Genomic DNA, 24,629 nt, shown 5'->3' with positions numbered 1-24,629 from the left:
TATTATTGTATGGAAATGAGAAGAGAAATTGTGTAATTGGCATTGATTCATAAGTCAGTGAGCCCTCCATGGGCTTCAAAGGTTGTTCCGTAATAATCTATCAACAGGGTATTGCCCATCAAACCCCCAACGCCATTCCCGAAAAATAACACCCTCGCTGTAGTTGAATATTTGTCTTCGAATCAGTGATTGTCGGCAAGGTGCTAAAAGCAAAAGTCAGTATGCATTGCACAAAATGGAATCTTCTCTTTGAGTATACTGACCGACCATTCCGGGATGTTCCGGATTTGCTGCCACATGAACTTCTCAAGCTTGTTTGCGTTCTTAGCATAGGATGTGGTTTCATTATTGTAGCGTCGGCAATTGTCGAAAATCAGCCCAGCATCCTTGATGAAATCTTGAGGTGTTGGGTACAGGTCCTTCTCGTGCTTTTCTTCCATGGTCGACAGGTCCATAGGCTCCTCGATCACTGTATAGTAGTCGGGAACTTCGTCCCGGTTCACGGGCTGGGTAAATGGCCATGCCGCACTGTGATTTTGCATGTCATTCAGCAGGTGCAGTAATTGGTTGTAGTTAGGTCCGTGACGAGGCTGGCGGGCCATCTCATCCATATCATGCGACCACCCGGACTCTTTGATTGCAGGAACACTTAGGGGGTCAATGGGAGACACTTCGTTCTTCCATTCCTTCGGAGGCGGATGAATAATGTGCGAGCGACTGAATGCGCGTATTTTGGCTTGCACAGATTCCTTCTGCTTAGTGAGCATGCGGCCCATCTCCAAATAACGTATTTTGGGGAGCATGGTGCACTGCATGAGGGTGCCGCCCTCGTAATCCTTAATGTAACCCATCCAAATTGACTTTTCCAGTGTGATTTGTTTGGTGAAACCTTGCTTCTGGAAGTATCCAATGGCATAGTTATCGGCATAGGTAAGGAAGTGCATAATGGGAGAGGTGGCTTTCACGTAGTCCTGGTGGCGAATAAATTAGCCACAAGCTCGGGAAGCGTAGGCCAGGAAATCCGTACCTTCAGATGAGACATCAAGTGCGCACCATAGCCCTTGACTTGTTGATCGGAGGAAATAGCACAGAACACAATTTCGGCAAAGGTGCGAGTGTTAAACGGACGATATGTGATCCCTCTGTATACAATATCAGTACCCTCCTCTGGTATCAATGTTGTGATCCAGGATTTGGAACATACCCGACAATCTCCAATGGGTGCTTGACAATAGCTATTGATAAGTGGGACCGATCGTAGACAAGACGGGCGATGTAATCCTTGGGCATTTTGGGAAGTTGTTTTTGGAAAATGCATTTTAGGCCCGTAAGGACAATGAAGCTGTCATGGGAACCATCATTATTGACGACTCGGAACTCGATATCACCGCGGCGTTCTTCTGATACAGCAGGCTTTGTATCATTAGCCATTACATCCTGCGCATGGACAAGAGCTGCAGTAGTGTGGGGTTGTAAATACCTTCTCTGGGAACGGAACAATCCGAAGTGGAGGTTTTTTAAGAGGGCCATCTTCCTATGAGGGGTAGCAGTTAGAGCAAACACGCGAAGAAAATCCAACAGTGCCGTGTCTCACCTCCTTCTCGGGTGAATCTGTGCGTGCTTTCTTGCTGGTCTGCTGCCCAGACTCCGGGGAAGCTGCCTCCTCAGAGGCTTTTCGCTTGAAACCTGATTTCATGATAAGCTGACGTATCTTTCCTATTTGAGGAATCAATGCTTCACACAAGAAAAGACTTACTTTTCGGCGAATCCACAGCCATTTTGTCCTTGAACTTCAAAACGTGACTTGCGCTGTCGCGAGATGATATGGGGTATCGGGCGGATAAACTTATCTGCGGTCGGGCCAGATCAACAGGCGATCTATACGTGTAGTCATTCTTCATTCTTCTACTTGCATCCATTGTCTTTCAATTGCATTTATCAATTTATATTCTCCTCATGTCTCTGAACGAAGTCTGGGAGGCAGCCTCCGCAACTCCTTATATTCCTCTCGTTGGCAAGGACACCCAGTTCGCAGTCGGCTTCAACTTGCTCCTTGTCGGTAAGCTTCCCGCCTGTCGCAGCTTGGAAAACAATCACATTCTGACCAATCTTGCCAGCACTGGTGACCGCGACGCTCTTCGGCTTGAGTAAGTATATCTTCAATGGCCAATTCTAACCTATTCTGACATTGTTAAACAGACCGGTCCTTGCTCGGTATTGCATCCTTGGGCGTACCGGCTGCATTGGCATTTGGGTTAGTAATATGCAGCGTTCTAGTTTTTGCCGTATAATATGCTGATTGGGTATCTTGAATAGCTTCGGGGCTTTGTTCACAATCTGTGCCGTCGGAGTCTACGTCTAATCGGCAATATTCGCTATTGCGCGTCCCCTCAAATGTACCATAAGCGTTGGGTTCAGTGGGGCCTGTACTGCTAGAACATCCAAAGCCATCACGCATCTGCGAACTCATAACCATTGTTCTATTTCACTATCGCGTCTGAAAAGCTCAAGCTAGCAGCTATTGCTACACAATGGAGCCCCTGTTCGCCGGTGTCTCTAACAACGCCCATCACCTCTACACACTGCTCTCTTGCATTGGATTTGCACCGAAAGCCACCGTCCAAATCACACCAGATGGCCTTCGATTCTCCGTCGAGGAAGGACGTGTTATCCAAGGTCTAGCTTTTCTCGACAAATCGCTCTTCACCAGCTATGCCTTCAATCCATCGACCGACGCAGAGCCCAATCAAAACGAATCAGCTGAATCCAATGAATCATCCCAAAATGTGGTCTACCCCCACTTTGTTGTCTCTCTCTCCGCCCTCCTCGAAACACTCAAAATCTTTGGCATCAATGAGCTAGAGTCTAACCGACCCCGCGACACCAGCATCACGCAGGCCAATCCAGCCTCATCAAGCGCATTCAACGCCCCTGCTCTATTGATGGATCGATCCTGCACCCTACAATATGCTCGATACGGCGCCCCTCTCAGTATAATCATAACCGAGGCAGGCGTGAAAACAACCTGCGAATTAGTAACCTATGAGCCCGCAGAAGACGAAGCAGACATTCCACTCCAGCGCGATGCAATCATCATGAAGATCATCATGCGCTCCGCCTGGCTGCACAGTTCCATCGCCGAACTCGACTCTTCAACCCCTAACATTTTGAAACTGTCCGCTTGTGCCACGCGCGACCCGTACTTTGCTCTTTCTGGGGCTGGTGGTCCCTTTAGTGAATCAACCGTAGAGTTCTCGGTTGACACTCAGAATCAGGTTGTCGGCGGGGCTGGTCAAGGGGCTGCACAATCTCAGATGCATAAGGTATTGGCGGATGACGGCTCTTCCCGCGCTCGTGCTACCAGAGCTAAGGTCGCGCCTACCGTAACGGAGACTTTCCTTGTGTCCCCTCCGTCTTCTATGGGGGAACGCATCCAACAGAGCTATCGCTTTTCGTTGATTCGCAAGGCTGCAAGGGCTATGTCGGTTGCTAATAAGGTTAGTATCCGTGGGGACCAGCAGGGGGTGTTGAGTCTGCAATTCATGGTTGAGCTTGATGATAATAGCGTTCCCGTCGGCAGACCGGTCGGTGCTGGCGTGAAGGGTCCAAATGGCCCTGTGTGCTTTGTTGATTTCCGTTTTGTCCCCTTGCTTGATGAGGAGGAAGCTGAAATGGAGATGGATGGAGAGCGCGAATAGTCGAACATCAACATAACAAAGGATAAAAAAATAGATCCATGTTTGAGCAACCGCTTATTCCATCCAAACGATAAGAGTGTACAGATTGTAAATTATAAGTCCGAGTAGATGCAGTCAACATGCTGTGCGCAATGGTATGGAAATAAAATAAATTCAAGGCTGAAAAGCTACAATGTCGCACAGAAGCCAAGGCATTGGCTCAAGAACCAGAAGGCAACATTGGAAATCTAAACCAGATTCAATAGATCACGTACATCATCAATAGTAGACACAATATCGGTATAAAAGCCTAGCCGTAGACCGGCCACGAATGCGCGTATGTCCAAATCTCAATGTGCTCCACCACGGAACGCCATAGAGTAAGAAAATAAAGCAAATGACTTCATGCATGGTCGGGATTGTAGGACGTTTCCCCAAGCATACTCTGGCTGGGCCCGGCCGGGGTGGGAGTAGCAGGACGCTGAGACGAGGGCTCACCCAACGACGGCTGCGGTCGTGAAACAGTAGCATTCTGCAACCTCCGATCCAAAGCCTTAAGAGCAATGGCGCGTCTCCGCTCCGCTTCTTCGCGCTTACTCGCTCCCCTGGCGCTCCCGCGCGCATTCAACAAAGTCGGCAGACCCGCCTCGCCACGAGCTAACACCTGTTCATTACCGGAGGCGATATCATCATCGGAGAAGGGTGTGAGGATTTTGACTGCCACCAGCACGGCGTAGACCTGGTCTGCGGCGAATGCGATGGGCGGCTGCATAACGTCTGGGAACAGACAGGCAAAGGCAAAGGTCTCGCTGGCGTCGCCCTTAATACCGGTGCCGGCGCTTGATGTACCAGTCAGGTCGGGCTGGCGCTTGTAGAAGCGGAGGTAGGTCCAGCTGACGAGGATACCGAGCCAGGCTAGGATTGCGGCTGTGTCTGTTCCGAGGATGAAGCCGCTCATTGTGTTTAGGAGGAGGAAGAGGGCAGGGAAGTGCTTAACGCGCATCTTCACTAGGCCCTTGAAGATCGTTACGGTGTGTTCTGGGACTAGCTGTTTGAAGGCGACGAGGAAGGAGGCCTGGATGGAGACGCCGCCGCAGATTTGGGTGAGGCTGCGGGATTGGGTTAGCTTCGTGCTGAGTGTCGCTTGCGGGGGACTGACGATCTGGTTGAGGAACCTCCTAATGCACCCCATGCTAAGTATATTGGAATGATCACCACGCATGGAATGACAGCGACAACGGCAACGAATTTGCTGAGCTCGCGCGAGCCCCACGCGCGTTCGAGGTACTTGCCGCCATAGAAGATAGTTGCGGCGTTCAACAGGACAGTGAAGATATTTTGTTCGACAAAAGCGGCCGTTACAATTGTCCAGGGGTAGTAGAAAAAGTAGGAGGGGACGAGAGTCAGGTAGGGGACGAGGGGAGAAGTTGTCGGGGTTCCGCCGGTGGTGTCAATTTGGCGCCATCTGGCAATGTTGTATAGGAGGGAGAGTGTGAGAAGGCTGACGAGACAGATCCTAGTTGCAGGAGGAATGTTGATTCGGAGCGACATGTTGGAGCTCTTGGAGCTCTGACAAGACGCCGTCGACAGAGAGCCTGATGTTAGAGAAAGTCAAGGTGGAGGCTTAGCGTAGGGCGGAAAGCCATATTTGGCCCCATCTACAATCTTGTACATACAATCTACGGCCAAAGTGATGTACCACAAGTGCCCGTAAAAAGTGTACATCCGTCAATTTCTCCTTTTTTTACTTCCTTTCCTTAATAGTAAATGTCAATTTTCATAGTATTTGGAGGCATAGAAGTTTCTCTCTCTCAATACACAAAGCACGAACTACTTACCTTATGGGTATAAGCAGATTTGTACTGAGTAGATATGGAATTAGAAGTAAAAATGAAATAATAGAATAATTTCAACCTTCCTAAATAGTATTAGAAGTACTTATGATTCAAATTACTACACAAATATGGACCTAAGTGGTATTTATATAAAGCTAACATATGTCACCGGGCTGGCAGCCGACATATACATCCTGCTTCAGTGGCTTAAAATAATGGGAACAATCAATCTGTCAAGCGGTAACATGCGGCACCAGCCACGATCCAAGGATTTTTACCTGCAGGTTTTTAAGACCCTCCGTGTGTTCGAATAAGGGAAAAAAAAATACAAGTTACTAATGACCCATGTATATAGAGGATTTTTCTATTTCTTTCTCATGTACTTCAGGTGGTAGTCCCGATATTAGGTAGTACATAACTACTTGGGAACTTCGAAGTGCTCGTGCTGAAATGCCCCGATGTGTGGAGAACCAGTCTCAATTTTAGAGTCATTCAACTTCAGGGCGAATTAGTAAATATCATACTTTAATCGACGACGAATTGAATAGAAAATAGTTTGAATAAATCAACAGACCAAAAAAATAAGAAAATACTGTATAAAAAGCATTCAAACCAACTCCAAAGGAGTGAAGATGAAGATGTGTTCAAGACTCAACCGAACGAAGTGTGGAGTTGAACCGCCACACATCGAGTGGCTAGTGTTAACTCTGGACTTTCCAAACATTCTGGATCCTTTAATCTCTGAGATCTTCAACTTTCTTCTCTTCTCTTCCACCCCCTAAGCTTTTCCTTTACTACACACATCTTTATATCAATTTCAAACCAGTGGAAGTGTCAACTATTCTTCCCCGAACTCCTTAGTCACCACTTCCCTTCCCAACTCAATTTGCTCCCTTGGCTTGGCTTTTTACCTTTTCAATCTTCAAATCTGCCTTTAATTCTTCAGCTCTCTAAGTTCTCTGGCTCTCTGAGTTGTCTGGGCTTTGGAATATTCAACTTCCCTCCCCTTTTCATTTATCCGGAGGTTCCTTTCTTCTTCCGGCCTCGTGTTCCTGAAGCTCCGTCTCCGCGCATTGAAGCCTCTCCACTTTGATTTTCACTGGCCTAGCGGCTCACAGGTCCCTTCTCTCTCTGGCATGTTCGCCGCACTTAACTGGTCGCACATGTAATCATGGCACAGCCCGACCTTACGTCGCATCATGTCAATTATTTAATTTGGAGGTAAGTGAAACCATGCATGCGCGCATCCTGCAGAACTAATTTGATCCTTCCAGATATCTTCAAGAATCAGGTTCGTAATGATGACTCCCCCAGTCTTCTCACCCCTCCCCCAGCTCTTTCTAATCTCGATCGTTTGATCTCCATCTAACTCAGTCTAGGTCACGGAGATGCTGCTGTCTCTTTGCAACGCGCGTGGTATCCTGACCCGCAAACTCTCCCATTCGCGCCGTATATCAAAACCCATGCGCTAGTGTCGCTGGTCCAAAAGGGCTTACAATATCATGAGCTAGAAACCTCACTTGATAAGGTACGTGTTTATGTCTCGAAATTGGTATCTATGCGCGAACGGGGGAATGGCTCCTTTTTCTTCTATTTCTATAGCCAACTAATCATGTACAGGAGGGCAATCGCATCAATATCTCACCATCCGACTATTTTTTCGGACCAGAACCATTTGAGATTGGGCCTGTAGGAAGTCCCGATGATGCTGTTGGCACAGACCCGGTGTCGCCGGGTCAGGTTGCGCGCGACCGCCCGATGAACGGCCATGCCGAGTCCGGAAAGCAAATCCGAAAAGACGAGGATGATAGTGATGAGTCCATGGAGGACAAAGCACAAACAGAAAGCCAGCCAGACACGCCCAATCATATGGATGGGGATGGCGATATCAACATGGCCGAAGAAATCCCCGGACCGCCGGTTACCCTGGAGAACGGCGACAGCTCTGGCATTCAGATCGCCCCCGCCAAGACCGTTGATCTGACACCCGACACCGCCCTCCTGGATGCGGAGAATCACGTGACACAGGCCCTTTGGCGCCCTAGGGATCCCACCATGGTTGTCGCAGCCGGTAATGACTTTTGCAGTTTATGGAAGCTATCACTATCATCAGAACCAACAGAGACGAAGATTGTCAAACCCAAAAAAGGCAGTCCAAACATCTCGACCGTTACTTGGGATGCCGGCGGAGAGAAACTGGCCGTTGCAACTTCTGATGATGACAAGGGAACTATCACAATGTACAACATCAATGGCGACGCAGTTGATTTATTACCAGAGGTATCTCGGGCCATCACTGGCTTGCACTGGGCAGACTCCAGCTCCCAGCTAATCGTTGTGGCCTCAAATGATCATATATCGGAACTTGCGCTTTGGGACGACAGCCGCCGGCCCGATGTTTTCCCTCCGCCCCAAATAATTGAGGACAATATTAACACTGTGGCATGGTGTGGACATAACCAAGTATTTGCTTCGGGCGATGATGCGATTTACCAATGCGAAGTGGACAGCAGTATCCGTTTGGTCAATACATATCCTTCCAGAGACGGCGCCACCTGGGATTTCCTTCGTTGCGTTCAAACCGAGATTCATACAGTTGCAATCACAGCTTGCGTATCGGCTTCTTTGATCTGGATCCCCACCCACGACATCTTTATTCCCAACGCTCATCCTGGACAAATCACCGGTCTTGAGATCCGCCCTCAATTTCACTCGCAGCGCATAAGCTTTGCATCTTTCTCGCAGGGCGGTAAGGCGAAGGTGTGGGAGGTCAACCTTGATTCGAAGGATTGCCAGTGCATCCACCAGTTTGCCCTATCCGCCTCGCCCGTGAACAATGCTCTCACCGGCTGCTTTTCGCCCGATGGATATGCTCTCGCTGCGGCTAGCAAGGACCGGCTTTCGATTTGGAATGTCGAACGTGGAGGTGACCCCATGTCTACCTGGACTACACCAAACTCCGAAGTGAAAAAAGAGGATCCTGATCGACCAACCAATGGATACAATGGCCTTGCAAAATCGGAAACCCAAGCCAATTGGCCCCTTGCCTGGGACGCAGACGGAAAACGACTCGCGTACGGCATCAACAAAAAGGTACGCTCCCTGACCTGGTTCCCTCGTTCTGTGGGTTCCTCCCACCGAACTCCCAAGCTGACGAACCTTTCTCCCAGATGGCAATTATCAATTTGCAGCGGTGACGGAGCCGGCTTGTAACAGTCACATAAAACTCACGACTCATGCCCCGTTTCAACTAATCCGACAACCCGCACGGAAGGCCCGTTTCTCGATTCTTTCTTTGGAAGACACATCATCATTTTTGGTCTCTCCGAAATCCACTAATTTACTTCTGTGAACATAAATTTATCTGGCTTAGAAGATGCATAATGGCATACATTGCTTGGGACAGGTTTGGGCGGTACGGCGAACGACATGGACCGGCGACGGTGGATCTTTTCTTCTTAACTTTTTTCCCTTTCTATTCCCCAATTCAACTGGGAACTGTGATTTCTGAAATTCACTTTTATTGTCTTATAATCAAAAGAAAAATACCCCAATTGCAATTCTTGGAGTTTCTATGTAGTGGCATAGGTTATTTTTTTTTTCACCGAGATACTTGCTATCATAAAAGGATGTTAAAAAGCTTCTGCACAAGCACAGAAAAAACCATGCTTTGATATCAAACTAGCAGTTGTTGGAGCCTCATGTCAATTTTTTTATAGATAAGAGTGCGGGCTTCGCGATCTTGCGGACCCGCGGACGTTGATACGCCCCCCCCCCCCCTGTGACTGTGAATCATTTTCCCACCGCCAAATCAATTCTTTCTCTACACTCTATCCGCATCGTTGATCACAACCACAGATAATGGCAACTCCTGTAAGTCGTGCATATGTGGATTGAGACCGCCTCCCCTTGGTTACACCCAGGATTTCGCTCACGCCCAATGAACCAGGTCGCCTGCATTCCGTCCCTTGAGACGGCGCGAGAAGTAATCTCGAAGTCGAGAAACTCCGAATTTCCTCCCAACCTCCTTCCTGTCACTGCAACGATTTCCGCCGATCTGTTGACTCCGACTTTAGCATACTTGAAGATTGCCGAGAAGTGAGTCATTGGGGTTCTTTTTCGCTGTGGTCTTTATTCATGATAAGGCGGGACACGCGATCCAAGGTACAATCACTGACTCGACGTAGTTCGCAGTTGTCGTTTTTGTATGAGAGCGCTGCTACCACAGAGACCATTGGACGGTACAGCTTCGTTGGCGCAGGTGGGTGTTGCTCGAAACTGTTTGTCTGATCACATCGCTAACCCCTACCCACATAGACCCCAGAAAAGTCATCAAGACCGGTGAGGGCCATGGTCCAGCCGAGGATCCCCTTCCATTCCTCGAGGATGAGCTCTCTCAGTTCCGTGTCGCGACAGTACCCGGGTTGGTGCTACCGCCATTGACTGCCGGAGCGATCGGATATGTTGGATACGATTGCGTTAGATACTTCGAGCCCAAGACGGCACGGCCCATGAAGGATGTCCTCGGAGTGCCCGAGTCCTTCTTCATGCTTTTCGATACCATCGTCGCATTCGACCACTTTTTCCAAGTCGTCAAAGTCATCACCTACGTTCCTATTCCCTTGGCGGACTCTGATGTCGAGGGCTCGTACCTCAAGGGCCAGGAAATCATTCAAAAGACAATCAACACACTACTCCAGGAACGCACACCGATGCCACCACAGGGCCCCATTATTCCTAACCAGGAGTACACATCCAACATCGGACGAGAGGGTTACGAGGGCCACGTCAACCGATTGAAGCAGCACATCGCCAAGGGTGATATTTTCCAGACCGTGCCCTCACAGCGACTCTCACGACCCACTTCTCTCCACCCTTACAACCTCTTCCGCCACCTTCGCACTGTCAACCCCTCCCCTTACCTGTTCTATATTGATTGCAAAGACTTCCAGCTTGTTGGAGCCAGCCCCGAGCTCCTGGTGAAAGAAGAGAACGGCCGGATCATCAGCCACCCCATTGCAGGCACAGTGAAGCGAGGCAAGACCCCTGAGGAGGATGCTGCCCTGGCCGACGAGCTTCGCAGCAGTCTGAAGGACCGTGCAGAGCACGTTATGCTCGTCGATCTCGCCCGCAACGACGTAAATCGCGTCTGCGACCCCTCCTCCACACAGGTCGACCGACTCATGGTCGTGGAAAGGTTCTCCCACGTCCAGCACCTGGTCTCCCAAGTGTCCGGAGTGCTGCGGCCGGGAATGACCCGCTTTGATGCATTCCGTTCTATATTCCCCGCCGGCACAGTTTCCGGTGCACCCAAGGTGCGCGCTATGTCGCTCATTGCTGAACTGGAGGGCGAGAAGCGCGGTGTCTACGCTGGCGCTGTTGGATACTTTGGATATAACAGCGCCAACACAGATGGCTCCGCTGAGATGCCCGGTGCCATGGACACGTGCATTGCGCTGCGGACGATGATGGTCAAGGATGGCGTTGCTTACCTCCAGGCTGGTGGTGGTATTGTCTTTGACTCAGATCCTTATGATGAGTGGATGGAAACCATCAACAAGCTTGGTGCCAACATTGCTTGCATCAAGGGTGCCGAGGCGAAGTACCTCAGCATGGAAAAGTAATGCGCTCATCATGTTTGGATTAAAATGAATCTAGGCACAAAACTGGTTCATCTCTCGGGATATGTTCAGAAATAACAACCTCCTTTTATCTAGGTTTACATATTTGAGGAGTTCTTTTTCGGGTTTTTTTGGCTTACGCCATAGCATTCTAGCAATGCTTTGACGTGGTTGGTATTCTCTAATATTGGCCACTCCTGATTGTCTTTTGAGTTGATTTTTCGGGGCTATTATATAGAAGTTTCATGAAATATATACATTATATGCCACGTTCTTGCTCTAATGATCATATCAAAGCATCGACTACAACGCCCAAGTCCCCTGAAATTCCAATTGCCGCGTTCTTCTCTTCTAATTCCCAATCAACACACCCAGACGCACCAACCCCAGCCCGAATTAACTTCACACCCTGATCCCCATAATTACGAACCAAATCCTCATTCGGCCACCGCAGCACACCCGGCGTATTCAGCCCAACACCCAGCTCAAGAATAACAACCCGTGTACATTGCGAGTCATTTTCCTCCCCAGCCCCGTTTTCAACAACCTCTTCAACAAAACTCTCCCACTTCCCTTCCAGCCCACGAAAGGGCCTATCATTGAAATACTCCCCACCACGCACACAAAGTGTAATCTCACCCCCACAAAATTTACACCTTGGCACAAACCCCTCATCAACCAAACACTGCGTAACAGAATCGATAAACGGCAAGGCAGCATCAACCAATGGCCCCGCCTCGAAAACCGCATCAGTACGACACTTCTCCAAACACTGCAAGTAACGGTACTGACCCTGCGGCGTCGCCACGCGCGCGGGATCAAACCCATTCCGAGCAAAGAAGCCGTCTGCATTCGATGTGCGGACGAAATATCGCCCCTGGACCCGGGCTGCGAGCCCATGCAGGGCCTTGTATACACCGCATCTTTCTGTCGGCCATGTGCGTGCCATATTCATGTGTAGGAAGTAGTAGCCCCATTTCTGGAGTGGGCTGTCCCATTGATTGTAGCCGAAGACGTCGTAGAGACTGCGGAGGCCTTTGGCGTGCAGGGCTGGAAAGCGGGCGGCAAAGAGGGCGCTTGAGGTGTAGTCTAGCCCGGCTGCGGCGGAGAGACCTGCCCCTGCGGAGATGATGAGGTGGGTTGCCTCGTTTAGCCAGGTTCTGGCTTTGAGGAGGGTTTGGGATGGGTTGGAGAGGGTTGGGACGGTTCGAGGGATTGGTGGGCTAGTGGTGGTGCTGAGGGAGGAGAGGGTTTGTTGGTAGAGGGTTTGGTCTTTTTCTAGGAATGTGTCGAAGATGATGTCTGTGATTGTTGTTGTTTGGTTCTTCTGACACCATTGTACCACTGTATTGACGGCAATGTCCACGGCGAGCTCGGAGGGAAATGCGAAAAGACCCGTTGATATGCAGCAGAAGGCGATCACTTTGCGTCCGTCTTGTAGGGCCGGGAGGGACTCTGCGCTGTCCAGACAGGACTTATAACATGATGCCAACTGAGACCTATGGATTGCGCTTGGCCTTCCCTGTGGGTCAAGCTGGGGCCCGACGGTGTGGAGGATATATGAAGCCGGGAGAAGGAATCCCGGTGTCACTTTTGCTGAGCCAATGGGTTCTGGACTCTTTTGCCCGGACATGATAGAATAACATGCATCACGGAGCCGAGGGCCGGCAGTAGCATGAATCACATTATCAATGCACCGGTGACTTGGGTGGAAACATCCTAAAAGCTGGGCGTTTGCGGCATTGACGATGGCTGTTACATCTGTCAAGGTTGTGATATCGCCTTTCCAGCATGATAGTCTAACTGGGTGAGCCTCTGGAGATGCTTTGATCACAGCGGTGGATTGAATTGAGGCCGTAGGTTTCAGTAGACTATGGCTGTTTTGATTTGCGATGACAGCGTCGATGTCGTCCAAGATATCGGATGGAAGTTTTGGCACGGCATGTCTTTGGCAAAGGAGTTGGCGCAGGGATTCTAGCTGAGACCAGGCGTCCATATCGAGAATCCAATCTTGACTGCTATGGTGTACGCATTGATGTTCTATCGTCTTAACCTGGTTTAAGAGGCGCTCATCTAGGAGATATCGTAGTACCCTCTCGAGGCGGGATGTGGTTGATTCATGTGCACCCATGATGGACTTTCCACGTTGAGAATTAAGTGAAATTCTAATTTAGCCAGTGAAGACGAGAACCAGATCTCGTCTTATATGCTACGGAAATTATCTATGAAAAAACCATATATTACAAATGGGAGCGGAATAAAGCCTTCACTCTAAAAATTGCAAACATTTCATATAATTTATTGTGTACTAGTCCTGTGATTTGATTGGCTGTAGTATTGTTTGAACAGTTTGCTTGAAAGACAAACTCTAATAGTCAGCCAATCAACATCGCGAGTCTAGAGCCTCGGATCCACATTGGCAATGACGTAAAGACCAAAGGCCGAATGGCAAAGTACTGCGATACATTTGGGAGCAATCGAGTCTTATTTTAATTAAGTTCTATCTCAAGTCCTCAATTAAGAATTAATCTGTTTTATCGAAGTTTGCTGCCACCAAAATGACCCTCCCAGCACGACCAGTTGTTGCCATTGCCGGAGCCACCGGCCATCTAGGCCAGCATGTTACAAACGCCTTCCTTTCCTCTGCGTTCCTAGACAAGTTCTCCGAGATTGTCCTTCTCTCTAGAAAAGAGCCGAATCTCCTTCAGCCCTCCGATGTCCGAGCCGGTGTGAAAGTCACAACGCGAAGATACAACGAAAACAACCTCGAAGAGGCCCTCCAAGGCGTTCAAATCCTCGTCAATACAGTCGGGCCCGGAGGCCATGAGTTCAAAACCAAGATCGCAGCCGTATTACCTCGAACCGATATTCGGGTTTACTTCCCTTCCGAGTTCGGTGTTGACCACTATGTGCACGATTTTGCTCATCTGGAGTGGTACGAGAAGAAGAAACACCTAGCGAATTCCCAGCCCGTCGTGACACACATGAAGATCTGTCGAATATTCTGTGGCTTATTCCTAGAAGATAGCATTGGCCCGTGGTTTGGCCTTGACACCAAGAATGGGAAATACACGAGCGTGGGATCTCCGCGCTCACCGATTTCTTTCACATCGCTCCAGGACGTTGGTAAAGTGGTTGCTTCGCTGGCTACATTCCCAGAAGAGAAACTTCCTGAGATTGTTCATCTGGCCGGGGATACTCGCTCAATCTCCGAGATTGCATCAATCATGCAGGCTGCCGGAGCGGGGCCGATTGAAGTGGCGGAGATACCTTATGGGGCATACAAGGCGAAAACAACGGCTGAATCCTCGTGGGATCCAGCTGCTTATTTGCGTTTCTTGATGGGAGATGGGAGTATCAATCATTCCGCTGCTGGCCTTGGGAATGATAATGACTTAGTTAATCCGGGGCAGCGGCTATGGAGATGGAAGACGTTGGAGGACTTGGCGAGAGAGACCAAGGGCCGACCTTGGAAAGATACTGTTTGGCCTCCTAAATAGATAAGGATTAAGATACTCAGATAGAGTGTGATAAAATTCGATAGAGATTCGACAAATATACATAAATCAACCACTAAATCTCACAACCTACATGCAGCTTTACAAATGCGACTGTGAGAAGGCCCCAGGGCGGCTAGTAAGCTAAGCCTCGTGCCTAAGCCTCATACCTAGGGCAATTGAACCAACCCGGCTCGTATTGACCCACAGATGTTGACGATGACACATTGTTGCTCATTGTTATTATGCCCTTACTCGTACATCACTCTAATTTATGCCTAAATAGCCAGTGTGACTACTGACTCATCAGCTCAGCCCTGGACGTTTCAACCTTGGGTAAGAGCGTGTATTATCTCAAAATCTCACACCTTTTTATAAATGAATAGCGCCTCCTCTGTAAAGTTCCAAGTAATATCGAATTTTTACCATCCCAACTTTTGGCAATGTCTTTATCTTTGAAATCTCGTGCCCAAGGCGCTATCTGGGGCGTCTGTGTCGCTGATGCCTTGGGCGGTCCGGTTCAATTCCAAGACCCAGGGACATTCGAGCCCATCAGAGGCTTGAATTTTGTCGCTCCTTACGAACAACCAGCTGGGTACGATTTGCCACCAATGAACCAAGAGATCAGTCTAACAATGGACCAGATCTTACTCCGACGACGGTGCTATGACGCTGGCTTTGGCATGCTCTTTCTTCAAGTCTAATATGCAATACAACCACAAGCTATCTATCCGGTACTATGTCGAGTGGCTCACCACAGGTCGGTTCAGCACAGTAAACTACGCATGGGATATGGGACATTCAACTCACAGTGCCCTAACTATCTGGAAGAACTCCGGAATGAGCGATATCGAACTTGCTCAGGCGGAAATCAATGCGAGGTTGGATAAAAACCAATGTTCGGGAAACGGAAGTCTCATGAGGATTGTTCCGGTAGGGGTGGTCTACTGGCGAGATGTCAAACTGGCAAGGCAAGTCGCTAGAAAACAAGGCCAGGTCACCCATCCTGCACTCCCATGTGTAGAAGCATGCGAGGCATATACAGCATTGGTGTGTGGAGCGATGAGTGGTGAGTTAAATTTCTTTGCTTTTTTTTTTTCATCTAACAATCACTAATACGTCCTGTATATAGGTCAAACCAAGCAGCAATTGCATGACTCGGTTGCTTGTTTTGTGTTTACTCACCCTGACCTGAAAGAGCGCATGTCTCAATACAAGTCAATTGAGGACTGGAAAGTAAAGGAGCCTGATGTTATGACGAGTAGTGGGTGGGTCATCGATACACTGGAGTGTGCTTTGTGGGCATTCTTCAAGTATGACTCGTGGGAGGAGGGAGCATTGGCCGTTGTTAATCTGGGTGGTGATGCCGATACTGCAGGAGCTGTCTACGGAGGACTTGCAGGTTGCTTCAATGGAATGGAATCTATCCCGAGCAAATGGGTGCAAGGAATGCAAAATAAGGAATTCATTGGGGGTATTGCTGACACTTTTTCGGAGAAGCTCTGAGGACCAAACCGATGTGACTTGTCACTCCCGAGTCGATCTCAAATAATTCTAGAAGGAATGACGTAATATGTAATAGTTATTTGACACTCCACCTTTCATCTCTTCCAGGACTACCTTGTAGACAACTGTCAAAGCTTTTTTCAATGTTGAACACAAATATTGTGCCGGAAATTTATCATTGGAGAGAAGGAGAATTGACTGTTGCCTGAGACAAAAGCTCTTGCGCGGCCCAAGGTCGCCACATGTGGCGGTGTTCATGTTTTTACCAGGGCCTTCCGTTCATGCAATATTGTAGAACTCCGCAGATCTGAATTATATCGAGTATCGAATTCCGTTTTATTACCACATACTCCGTACATATGTACCTATAGGCAGCTCACATATGTAAATCAATTGAAAGCACCCACATTTGTGAGCGAGATTGTTAGGCAAAAAGATAACATATCAACGTGTTGGGCCGGAGATCCGACCACGAGGGCCATATTGCCGCCCACAAAATACTACCTAGGTATATATTAGATTAAAACAATTTGAGAATTGAACTCGTAACGCTTTTCTTGGGGTTTTAAGGGCAAACATTCCAATAAGCTTAAGTTGAAGTTTTTTTAATAAAAAAAAGAAGGGCAAAAACCAACTTCCTTTTCAGAGAAGAGTGTAGATCTTGACTGAGTATAATTGGAGTACAATACAAAACCGCTTCGTCACTGCCAAGGCTCTCTTTCCCCCGTTCCAGCCACAGTCCCCTCTTCATCTTCCTTTTATCACCTCTTTCTCTTACTTTGGTAGCCACTCAGTGTTCAATTCCCTCTCCCCAACTCATCAACCTGCTAGCCTACCCCTTTTAGACGCGGGAGGTGCATGAGAGAAGGCGCTTAACAACAGTCCTTGGGCCGCGATACGGAGAAAGCGAGCGGGCTGTGTGTCCTTGGCAGTCCAGCACACCTTGCTGCGATAATCCTTTACATTGATCGATTCAAACCCCACAATTTCTATCACTCCTATCCACTTGATTCCGCGACCGTTGCAATACCGTCACCATGTCAAAAGTCGTGCGAAGTGTGAAGAACGTCACAAAGGGATATTCCTCAGTGCAGGTCAAAGTTCGAAATGGTATGAGCGTTCTAGTCCCATCGGCCTTTTGGCCGGGGTCAAAGTCTGGGCGCATCTGCAGGATGGCTGCTATCTCCGCGTACATCCCCTGCTATGTGGAGGTTACTGCATTGCGCCCAGTCACCCCGCATACGTTATGGCCATGATTCTAATGCTTTCGCTTTCTAGCCACAAGTAATGACCCTTGGGGCCCTACGGGCACCGATATGTCCGAGATTGCCGCCATGACTTTCGGGAGGTAATATTGACTTGCGATCAATTGTGTGAATACCACTAATCTTGTCTGCATTCGAACAGCCCGAACGAGTTCTACGAGATCATGGATATGCTCGACAAGCGACTGAACGATAAGGGCAAGAACTGGCGCCATGTGCTCAAGTCACTGAAGGTTCTGGACTACTGCCTTCACGAGGGCTCAGAGTTGGTGGTAACATGGGCTCGGAAAAACGTTTATATCATCAAGACTCTGCGCGAGTTTACATATGTTGATGAGGAAGGAAGAGATGTTGGTCAAAACGGTAAGTAATTTTTCTTCTTTGTGAATTAGAGGTAGCGCAAGACTAACACGTCGATGTTCTTTAGTCCGAGTGGCAGCCAAAGAATTGACTGCATTGGTACTGGACGAAGACCGTCTGCGCAGCGAACGATCCGATCGAAAACTTTGGAAGACCCGTGTAAGCGGACTCGATGAGGGCTATGGAAACTCCGGCGCCGAACCGTCACGCAGAGAGCCACGCCGACGCAATGGAGACGATGACTCCGACACCGAGTACCGCTTGGCCATTGAAGCCAGCAAGGCTGAGGCCGAGGATGAGCGACGGCGACGGGCCAAGGAGACAATGGGAGTCGACAACGACGAGGATCTTGCCAAGGCGATCAAGCTTAGCAGGGAGGAGGAAGACCTCCGAAAGCGCGAATTGGAGGAGAGCAACGCGCAATCTCTCTTCGATGAGACCCCGGCAGCACAAGTCCAACCAACCGGTTATAACCAGGGTTACCAGCAACAAGGTGCCGTGGATTGGTTCGGTAACCCGATCAATGCGCAGCAACCCATGACTACTGGCTTCCTGAATAACCAGTACGCGCAGCCAACAGGATTCCAGAACCAACCCACCGGCATGAACAACCCTTACGCCGCCGGCTTCCAGAATCAACCAACGGGCTATGAGCAGAACCCCTACAGCCAGCCCCAAAACAACTTCTTGCAACCTCAGGCCACCATTCAACCCCAGAATACCTCATTCAACCCTAACAACCCTTACGGAGGTGGTGATATTTTCTCGCAACAGCAGCAACAGCCCCAGGAGAACTACCAGTCCGCAGGAAGCAACAATCCTTGGTCTGGAAACCAGCCACAGCAGCAGCATCTGCAGCCTGCTGATGCTCTTAAACCCATGCCAACAGGATCAAACAATCCCTTCGCACAGCGTACCCAGACACAGTTCAACCACACAGCACAGACAGGCCCACCGACCCTCAACTCTCTGGCGGAGGACCGCACCACGAATCAATTCGCCCAGAACAACGTAAGCCAGTACGGCCAGAACAAGCCGTTCGCCCAACCCGCTCAGCACAACCCGATCGCCGGCTTCCAGGCCCCACAGCCACCGAAGAGCACTCCGCCTCAACCCCAGGACCCCCATCACGCTCGTCTGAATGCGCTTCTCGGGTCAGGCGAAGGCCAAGACACATTCGGCAACGTTGGAGATCTCCGAATTCCTGCACAGCACACGGCACCCGGTACTTTCGTCAACTCTGCCGGTCAGGGTCTGGACCGACTACACGCCGCTCCAACCGGAAACCCATATTTCCAACAGCAATTTACGGGTATGCCCCAACAGACAGGCTATGTGCAGCAACAACAGCCCACCAATAGCAACCCTTGGGGAGGCCAACAGCAACAGCGGGGCGGTGGTAGCTTGATCGATCTGTAATCGGTCTAACGGACTCTTTATCTCATTCCTGTCTTCGCCAAGGCCATGCGGATACCATCTATCTCTTTTGCCCCCTTTTTTCTTTTTGTTTTGTTGGGGGCTTGGTCGTCTGGTTTTCATTTGGTTTTCATTACTTTTCCCTTTTACTTCTCTCCCCCTATCTTTACTCGAACTCGATACTCACAATCTTCCTACATCTATAAACGGTGGGACTGCATCTTTAGGAGACCCAAGATCCAGTGTCCACCTTCTCTCGACGTTCAATTTGGGCCCTTTCATTGTCTTGTACCTTTTCCCGCCACAAGAACTTTCTTTTGTTTCTGTCATTTGTCTACCATTAGGATATCCATCTCATTTCAAACATGTTTCTTGAGATTTTATCAAATTTCCCCATGCTCTATTTGGGCACCTTCGTACCTGGAATGTTAGTTCGATAGGTCATCAAGCCCAGTAACATTAGATATTGGGCATTTGCCCAGTTGATTCACTTTTCACCTCTGCTATTGAGGTACGTTTGAATGCCTACACATGTAGGAATCCCCAAAGGCGTAAACTAGTTGCCTCGCCAGATCATAATTCCGTAAGGATCACGGTCAGCTTCGCTAACAAAGACCTCAGGCTGACCCTCCTCATCATTTTGAACCGTAGCATCCCAGGTCTTTGTAAGCTCAGCAAGCAACTTGGGTTGCATGACAGAGCGCAGATACCCACGCTCGGAGTTCGTGTGCGAGAGAGAGTGACAACCGAGCCCCGCTCGGTAGCAGCCAGAGCCTCGTGGTGGCTCATCTCACCGGTCAAAAGAAGGTCGGGGATTTCGCCACTGCGGAGGAGCACGCTGGATCCAGAACCGGGGCACATGCCAACTGTACTGATGTTGATGCGGTCGACAGAGCTGCCTTGCGGGACAGCGATCGGAATGCCGCCGGGCAGGCCGATACCGTAGGCAACATTGTCAATCAGGCTGGTCAGCGGCTGCGCTTCGTTGAATGTCACCAGTCGGCCGGCACCGGCGGATTCGAATCCTTCGGGGATGGACGCTGCCGGGGAGGGGTGGATCGTGCTTCTGGTGTGGGCTGGGCCTTCGGTCTTGGGGTTGACAGTGGGGATTGGAGAATCCGGATATGTTGGGGCAGTGTACATGCTTGATTCGGATGTTTTGAGGACTGCCTTGGAATCCTTGGGGGCTTTGAAGTTCCCGGTCACTACGTCGCAGAGCCAGTCGGCCATGCCGTTGGGGACGGTATCGACCGCTGTGTGGGGGGAGTAGACGCTGATACCATGCTGTGCTAGGCGGAGGAGGGACCGTTGTTGGGAATCGGCCAGAGTGAGTGACTTGAGGCCGCGGAAGATGATTGGGTCTGTAATTTGTCAGGCGTTGCTAATTTATTTAAACATACGCAGTCGCAATCATCGTAGCTCCGATGAGCCCGGATAGGACTTACGGTATGCGACGACAGCCGAGTTTCTGTTCTTGATGGCTTCATCAGCAACGGCTGTTGTGAGGTCAATGGTTAGGAGAACTGAGTTCTTTTGTCTCCGGGAGGAATCGAAGGGTGCTTCAAGGAGCACTGCAATTGATCCAAGGTCAGTACTTTTCATAAGCCACTTCAATGGACGAAAACGCGTCAGACTCACATCCTGTGTTATCAAAACTCTTGTCTGCCAAGGCCTCTGGATATCTACATATCGAGATCAATCCTACTTCCAAATAATGCGGGGAGCTCTGGAACGAGTGGGGGAAACTTACAGCTTCCTCATCGAGGTCACCACGGCCTGGGTGAAAGGCGAGCATTGAACAGACGATCCAGGGAGATCCATTGTAGAAAATCGACGAGCAGCAGTGCGTAGGAAATTCATAGAGGTGTTGTAGAAGTAGCAAGTCAATACGGGAAGCAATTCGTTGAGCCACACACGTGCCACACACCAGCCACAGCCGACCGGAGGCTCTGAATTTCTGAATTTGTAATAAGGAACTCTTCAAGCTGAACCCCATACTTCACGATAATCTCGGGTCTGGTACTCTTTCTCTCTTTCTCCCCCTCCTCCCCACCACACTTGATGTTCTCCCGCGCCTCATCCTTGAACGTCCTGAGCAGAAGCTGCCGCTATCTCCTCCGCCCTCAGATTCCTACCCAGCGGACCTTCTCCCTCACCGCGCGCTCCCACGCCGCCATCAACGCCGCCATGGCCGACACATCTGGAATCACTGCCGATTCTTTGAAAAATAAGTTGACCGAGACTCTGCAGGCGCAGCATGTGGAGGTTGAGGATCTGTCCGGTATGGTAATGGGAATGACGCTATGACGTCGAAGCATTTTCTTCCCGTCGAACAATCTTGCTAATTCGTTTTCTTGTTCCCTCTAGGTGGCTGTGGACAAGCGTTCCAGGCTGTGATTGTCTCTCCTCAATTCGAGAGCAAGACCATGCTGGCGCGCCACCGTCTCGTCAACTCTGCGCTCAAGGAGGAGATCGCTGCTATCCATGCTTGGACTCCCAAGTGCTATACCCCTGAGCAGTGGCAGGCTCTGCAACAGTAAATAACTACTGCGAGGCGATACGATGAACCACGACTTCTTCGGGGGTTTTTTTGAGAAGAACTTGGCATGCGAACAAATTCATCCGTTGGATTCTAATCGTGCACCCAATGGATCCATACACGAGCTTGGCTCCTATTTTATTTTCTGGCATCGATTTTTTAGGCGTTAGCCGGGTTGGAAAGGATGGATATTTGTACATAAAACTCCTCTGCGCTACGAAGTACAAGTGCAGCTGGGATTGAGAATAAATCTTAAAGCCTTGGCAATTATATCACATGTTATTCTACATTGTACTATTTGCAAGTGTATAGAACTCTTCTGGACAGATTTAGCCAAGCACCTTCTCGGCGGCGGAGACTGCAATTGGGATTAGCATAGGACCACATACTTGACAGCAGGGAAGAATCGTACCGTTGAGACCAGTGTTGTCGGGCTCGATGAAAGTTTCCTTGACCTTTCCGTCCTCGACAAGCAAGACATAGCGCTTGCTGCGGTTGTTACCGAAGATAGCAGCGCTGTCGAAGCTGAGGTCGAGGGCCTCAGTGAACTTGCCGGAGGGGTCGCCCAAGAAGCGAATCTAATAAAAGTACATGTCAGCCATGTTCATCGAAACGCAAAGAAGTGAAGTGACTGCATACACCGCTCTTGCCCTGGGGATCCAGGGAGTCAGCCCAAGCCTTGGTCCTGTGTAAAACGGTCAATAAACATCCCATCAAGCAAGGCAGGGCTCTACAGCCCATCCACCCGACAGCGATTGCTTACACGAAGGGATCATTGACGGAGATGACGAAAGCCTGACCAGCCTCCTTGAGCTTTGGGTGGTTGATGAAGCCAGGGACGTGGGTGCTAGAGCACGCGGGGCCTGGGAGAGAGAGGGTCAGTCCCGGTCGGAGATTTTGTTTGCTAGAGAACAGGTCACGCACTGAAGGCAGCCGGGGTACCGATGATAACAGCCTTGTTCTTGATCTCCTTGGCCAGATTGACCTTGTTGCCGGGGGAGTTCTCGACTAGGACGTCCAGGTTGGGGATGGCATCGCCCTTTTGCACGAACGCGGGCGCGGTGCTGTGAAAGAGGGAAGCTTGCGCGCGAACGCGGGGGATGTTGGTTGCAAGGCGGCGGGCGGCGAACATTGTGGAATTGAGGTGCTGGAATGGATGTTGTTGATGTTGTAGGTTGTAGGTTGTAAGTAGGTTGTAAGTAGGTTGTGGGTAGGTTGTAGTTAGGTTCACGAGGAACCGAAGCTTGGGGATTTCGTCATGGCCGTTAGGATCTGCATGTTTTGGGAACTCGCTTGTCTTACATCGATTCCGTTTACTGGCCATGGATGCTTAGGATACAATGTGTATTTATTATCCTCTATTTTTTCCTCTTATTGTTGCCCATTTTACATTTCAATTTCATTGATTCACCTCCAACTTAGTACAGTGTGACTTTGCGGAGGCTATTCATTGTGCCGCGGCTACCGCAGTATAAACTATATGAGCTGTCACCTATAATAAGTGCCTGTCTTAAAGATAGGGCTCACCTGGCACCCTCGAATCGGATAATATGAACTCCCATCCTATTCATCACTGACGTTGTTTGTCCCTGCACTGTCACACTGTGGATCGTCAAACCCCTGCTGAAAGATGCAGTCATCTTCTAGTTCAACGTGAAGGTCGGCCTTAATAAAACAACTCGATAATGAAGTTCACTTGGGATGAAGAGGTACGTGTGATTTGTGTGTTTTCATTATGACGACTATGTCTCACGGTGGAAGCTTATATGTTCTTGAGGGGGTTTACTTGGGCTTCTAGACCATACTTCGGTTACCTATAGGTGATAGCGATATACTTACTATATTGGAAACAGTATGTACTATAATGTTCTGTTTATTAAGCATATGTACATATGTACATACCTAGGTACATATGTATGGACTAGATCTATTTAAGCAATGTAAAATCTCATCAAAGTAATCTGAGATCTTGATAACCAGTCATACCATATCCTACATAAACACCTCACATAGTCAACTATTGTATCTTTCATCATATTTAGTCTCCACGGCTCTCGGCGGAAGTGGGTAAGTAGTTCATAATAAAAATTAATAGATTAAAAGATATTAACATGTTCGATTCCATTGAACCATGTATTTTATCTTTTAAGGTCCATACGGTACAAACGAATGGCAGGGCTGAGCGCATGAAAACAAGGTAGGTTACCCAAAAAAAACCTATAGTGGAGCAAGCACACATATATAATATTCTTTCTTTTTATTCCAAGGTTCTCTCCAAATACACAATATACAGGTCTTTGTTTCTTAGTTCCATGTTTGTTCCCTCACTGCTACACAATGATTTGTACGCTAAAAAAATGTGTCTCACCATGTACTGTAGTGGCCCCTCCATCTCTTGCGCACTGACACGATGTCAAAGCTGCATGTCAATGGCGAATAGCATATGAAATATCATGAGTTATCCAGTACCTAACTAATACCTAGTACATTGTATAGATTCAAGGTTGAACATACCAGAATATTTGCCCCTCGTTTCTGTCGAAACGATTTAAGATTGAGAAGAAACCTCCTTGCATCATGAACAATGAAATACATATAGGCATTTGGAATTAAAATCAATATTATGATCATATAGTTGTTTCTAAAAAAGAAAGGGAACAACCGTTGGAAAAAGAAGAAGAAAAAAAAAAGTACATCGCATGTACCAGACAGTACCTCCACAGTAACTTTGGTACTTGGCTCTACCGCTAGACCGTACCCCCGTTATTATTCATTCGGTTTTTTTCCTTCTCCCACCCTCCGAGAAGGTCTGGCTTATATCCCAAGACTCTCTTTCTTTCTTTCTTTCTTTTTTGCGCATATCAAGTATTCCGCTATATTTACAATCGAGTATATCCGTGTTGGGACGAGCCC

General features: G+C 48.9%; 13 protein-coding genes across 13 annotated transcripts; 8 read left to right on the top strand and 5 right to left on the bottom strand.

Annotated features, from left to right (window-relative positions):
- Nucleotides 1-182: 182 nt before the first annotated feature.
- Nucleotides 183-1,778, bottom strand: gcnE (histone acetyltransferase GCN5; the record flags this gene model as incomplete). The annotated part of the gene is made up of 7 exons (XM_057239384.1): nucleotides 183-203; nucleotides 264-971; nucleotides 1,028-1,142; nucleotides 1,205-1,413; nucleotides 1,481-1,534; nucleotides 1,595-1,686; nucleotides 1,757-1,778. The coding sequence occupies 7 exons, from the start codon at nucleotides 1,776-1,778 to the stop codon at nucleotides 183-185; spliced, it is 1,221 nt and encodes a 406-aa protein (XP_057098679.1).
- A 178-nt stretch (nucleotides 1,779-1,956) lies between these two features.
- On the top strand, nucleotides 1,957-2,362 carry N7529_003856 (OST5 family protein; the record flags this gene model as incomplete). Its single annotated transcript, XM_057239383.1, has 4 exons — nucleotides 1,957-2,059; nucleotides 2,118-2,147; nucleotides 2,200-2,254; nucleotides 2,317-2,362. 4 exons carry the CDS (start codon nucleotides 1,957-1,959, stop codon nucleotides 2,360-2,362), a joined length of 234 nt encoding a protein of 77 aa, XP_057098678.1.
- Nucleotides 2,363-2,531: 169 nt separating this feature from the next.
- Nucleotides 2,532-3,698, top strand: N7529_003855 (Rad1/Rec1/Rad17 family repair protein; the record flags this gene model as incomplete). The annotated part of the gene is made up of 1 exon (XM_057239382.1): nucleotides 2,532-3,698. One exon carries the CDS (start codon nucleotides 2,532-2,534, stop codon nucleotides 3,696-3,698), a length of 1,167 nt encoding a protein of 388 aa, XP_057098677.1.
- A 382-nt stretch (nucleotides 3,699-4,080) lies between these two features.
- Nucleotides 4,081-5,228, bottom strand: N7529_003854 (rhomboid family protein; the record flags this gene model as incomplete). Its single annotated transcript, XM_057239381.1, has 2 exons — nucleotides 4,081-4,786; nucleotides 4,837-5,228. 2 exons carry the CDS (start codon nucleotides 5,226-5,228, stop codon nucleotides 4,081-4,083), a joined length of 1,098 nt encoding a protein of 365 aa, XP_057098676.1.
- Nucleotides 5,229-6,683: 1,455 nt separating this feature from the next.
- On the top strand, nucleotides 6,684-8,709 carry N7529_003853 (WD40 repeat domain-containing protein; the record flags this gene model as incomplete). The annotated part of the gene is made up of 4 exons (XM_057239380.1): nucleotides 6,684-6,733; nucleotides 6,887-7,040; nucleotides 7,133-8,605; nucleotides 8,683-8,709. 4 exons carry the CDS (start codon nucleotides 6,684-6,686, stop codon nucleotides 8,707-8,709), a joined length of 1,704 nt encoding a protein of 567 aa, XP_057098675.1.
- A 743-nt stretch (nucleotides 8,710-9,452) lies between these two features.
- Nucleotides 9,453-11,136, top strand: trpE (anthranilate synthase TRP2; the record flags this gene model as incomplete). Its single annotated transcript, XM_057239379.1, has 3 exons — nucleotides 9,453-9,610; nucleotides 9,700-9,773; nucleotides 9,830-11,136. 3 exons carry the CDS (start codon nucleotides 9,453-9,455, stop codon nucleotides 11,134-11,136), a joined length of 1,539 nt encoding a protein of 512 aa, XP_057098674.1.
- Nucleotides 11,137-11,419: 283 nt separating this feature from the next.
- N7529_003851 (uncharacterized protein) lies at nucleotides 11,420-13,264 on the bottom strand (the record flags this gene model as incomplete). Its single annotated transcript, XM_057239378.1, has 1 exon — nucleotides 11,420-13,264. One exon carries the CDS (start codon nucleotides 13,262-13,264, stop codon nucleotides 11,420-11,422), a length of 1,845 nt encoding a protein of 614 aa, XP_057098673.1.
- A 427-nt stretch (nucleotides 13,265-13,691) lies between these two features.
- On the top strand, nucleotides 13,692-14,633 carry N7529_003850 (isoflavone reductase family protein; the record flags this gene model as incomplete). Its single annotated transcript, XM_057239377.1, has 1 exon — nucleotides 13,692-14,633. One exon carries the CDS (start codon nucleotides 13,692-13,694, stop codon nucleotides 14,631-14,633), a length of 942 nt encoding a protein of 313 aa, XP_057098672.1.
- Nucleotides 14,634-15,073: 440 nt separating this feature from the next.
- Nucleotides 15,074-16,136, top strand: N7529_003849 (ADP-ribosylglycohydrolase family protein; the record flags this gene model as incomplete). The annotated part of the gene is made up of 3 exons (XM_057239376.1): nucleotides 15,074-15,225; nucleotides 15,275-15,699; nucleotides 15,763-16,136. 3 exons carry the CDS (start codon nucleotides 15,074-15,076, stop codon nucleotides 16,134-16,136), a joined length of 951 nt encoding a protein of 316 aa, XP_057098671.1.
- A 1,037-nt stretch (nucleotides 16,137-17,173) lies between these two features.
- Nucleotides 17,174-19,180, top strand: N7529_003848 (epsin; the record flags this gene model as incomplete). Its single annotated transcript, XM_057239375.1, has 4 exons — nucleotides 17,174-17,246; nucleotides 17,415-17,484; nucleotides 17,544-17,764; nucleotides 17,829-19,180. 4 exons carry the CDS (start codon nucleotides 17,174-17,176, stop codon nucleotides 19,178-19,180), a joined length of 1,716 nt encoding a protein of 571 aa, XP_057098670.1.
- A 553-nt stretch (nucleotides 19,181-19,733) lies between these two features.
- Nucleotides 19,734-21,037, bottom strand: N7529_003847 (Nif3-like dinuclear metal center hexameric protein; the record flags this gene model as incomplete). The annotated part of the gene is made up of 5 exons (XM_057239374.1): nucleotides 19,734-19,838; nucleotides 19,892-20,538; nucleotides 20,623-20,748; nucleotides 20,816-20,859; nucleotides 20,928-21,037. The coding sequence occupies 5 exons, from the start codon at nucleotides 21,035-21,037 to the stop codon at nucleotides 19,734-19,736; spliced, it is 1,032 nt and encodes a 343-aa protein (XP_057098669.1).
- Nucleotides 21,038-21,238: 201 nt separating this feature from the next.
- N7529_003846 (BolA family protein) lies at nucleotides 21,239-21,717 on the top strand (the record flags this gene model as incomplete). The annotated part of the gene is made up of 2 exons (XM_057239373.1): nucleotides 21,239-21,458; nucleotides 21,545-21,717. The coding sequence occupies 2 exons, from the start codon at nucleotides 21,239-21,241 to the stop codon at nucleotides 21,715-21,717; spliced, it is 393 nt and encodes a 130-aa protein (XP_057098668.1).
- Nucleotides 21,718-22,045: 328 nt separating this feature from the next.
- N7529_003845 (peroxiredoxin family protein) lies at nucleotides 22,046-22,848 on the bottom strand (the record flags this gene model as incomplete). Its single annotated transcript, XM_057239372.1, has 5 exons — nucleotides 22,046-22,074; nucleotides 22,129-22,294; nucleotides 22,356-22,401; nucleotides 22,480-22,579; nucleotides 22,641-22,848. The coding sequence occupies 5 exons, from the start codon at nucleotides 22,846-22,848 to the stop codon at nucleotides 22,046-22,048; spliced, it is 549 nt and encodes a 182-aa protein (XP_057098667.1).
- Nucleotides 22,849-24,629: the final 1,781 nt, after the last annotated feature.

This window comes from Penicillium soppii (genome assembly GCF_028829465.1).
Source record: "Penicillium soppii strain IBT 18220 chromosome Unknown utg000004l, whole genome shotgun sequence".
In the NCBI taxonomy this organism is placed as follows: domain Eukaryota; kingdom Fungi; phylum Ascomycota; class Eurotiomycetes; order Eurotiales; family Aspergillaceae; genus Penicillium; species Penicillium soppii.
The sequence above is the reverse complement of the archived record's forward strand: the minus strand, read 5'-3'. Positions and strand labels throughout refer to the sequence as shown.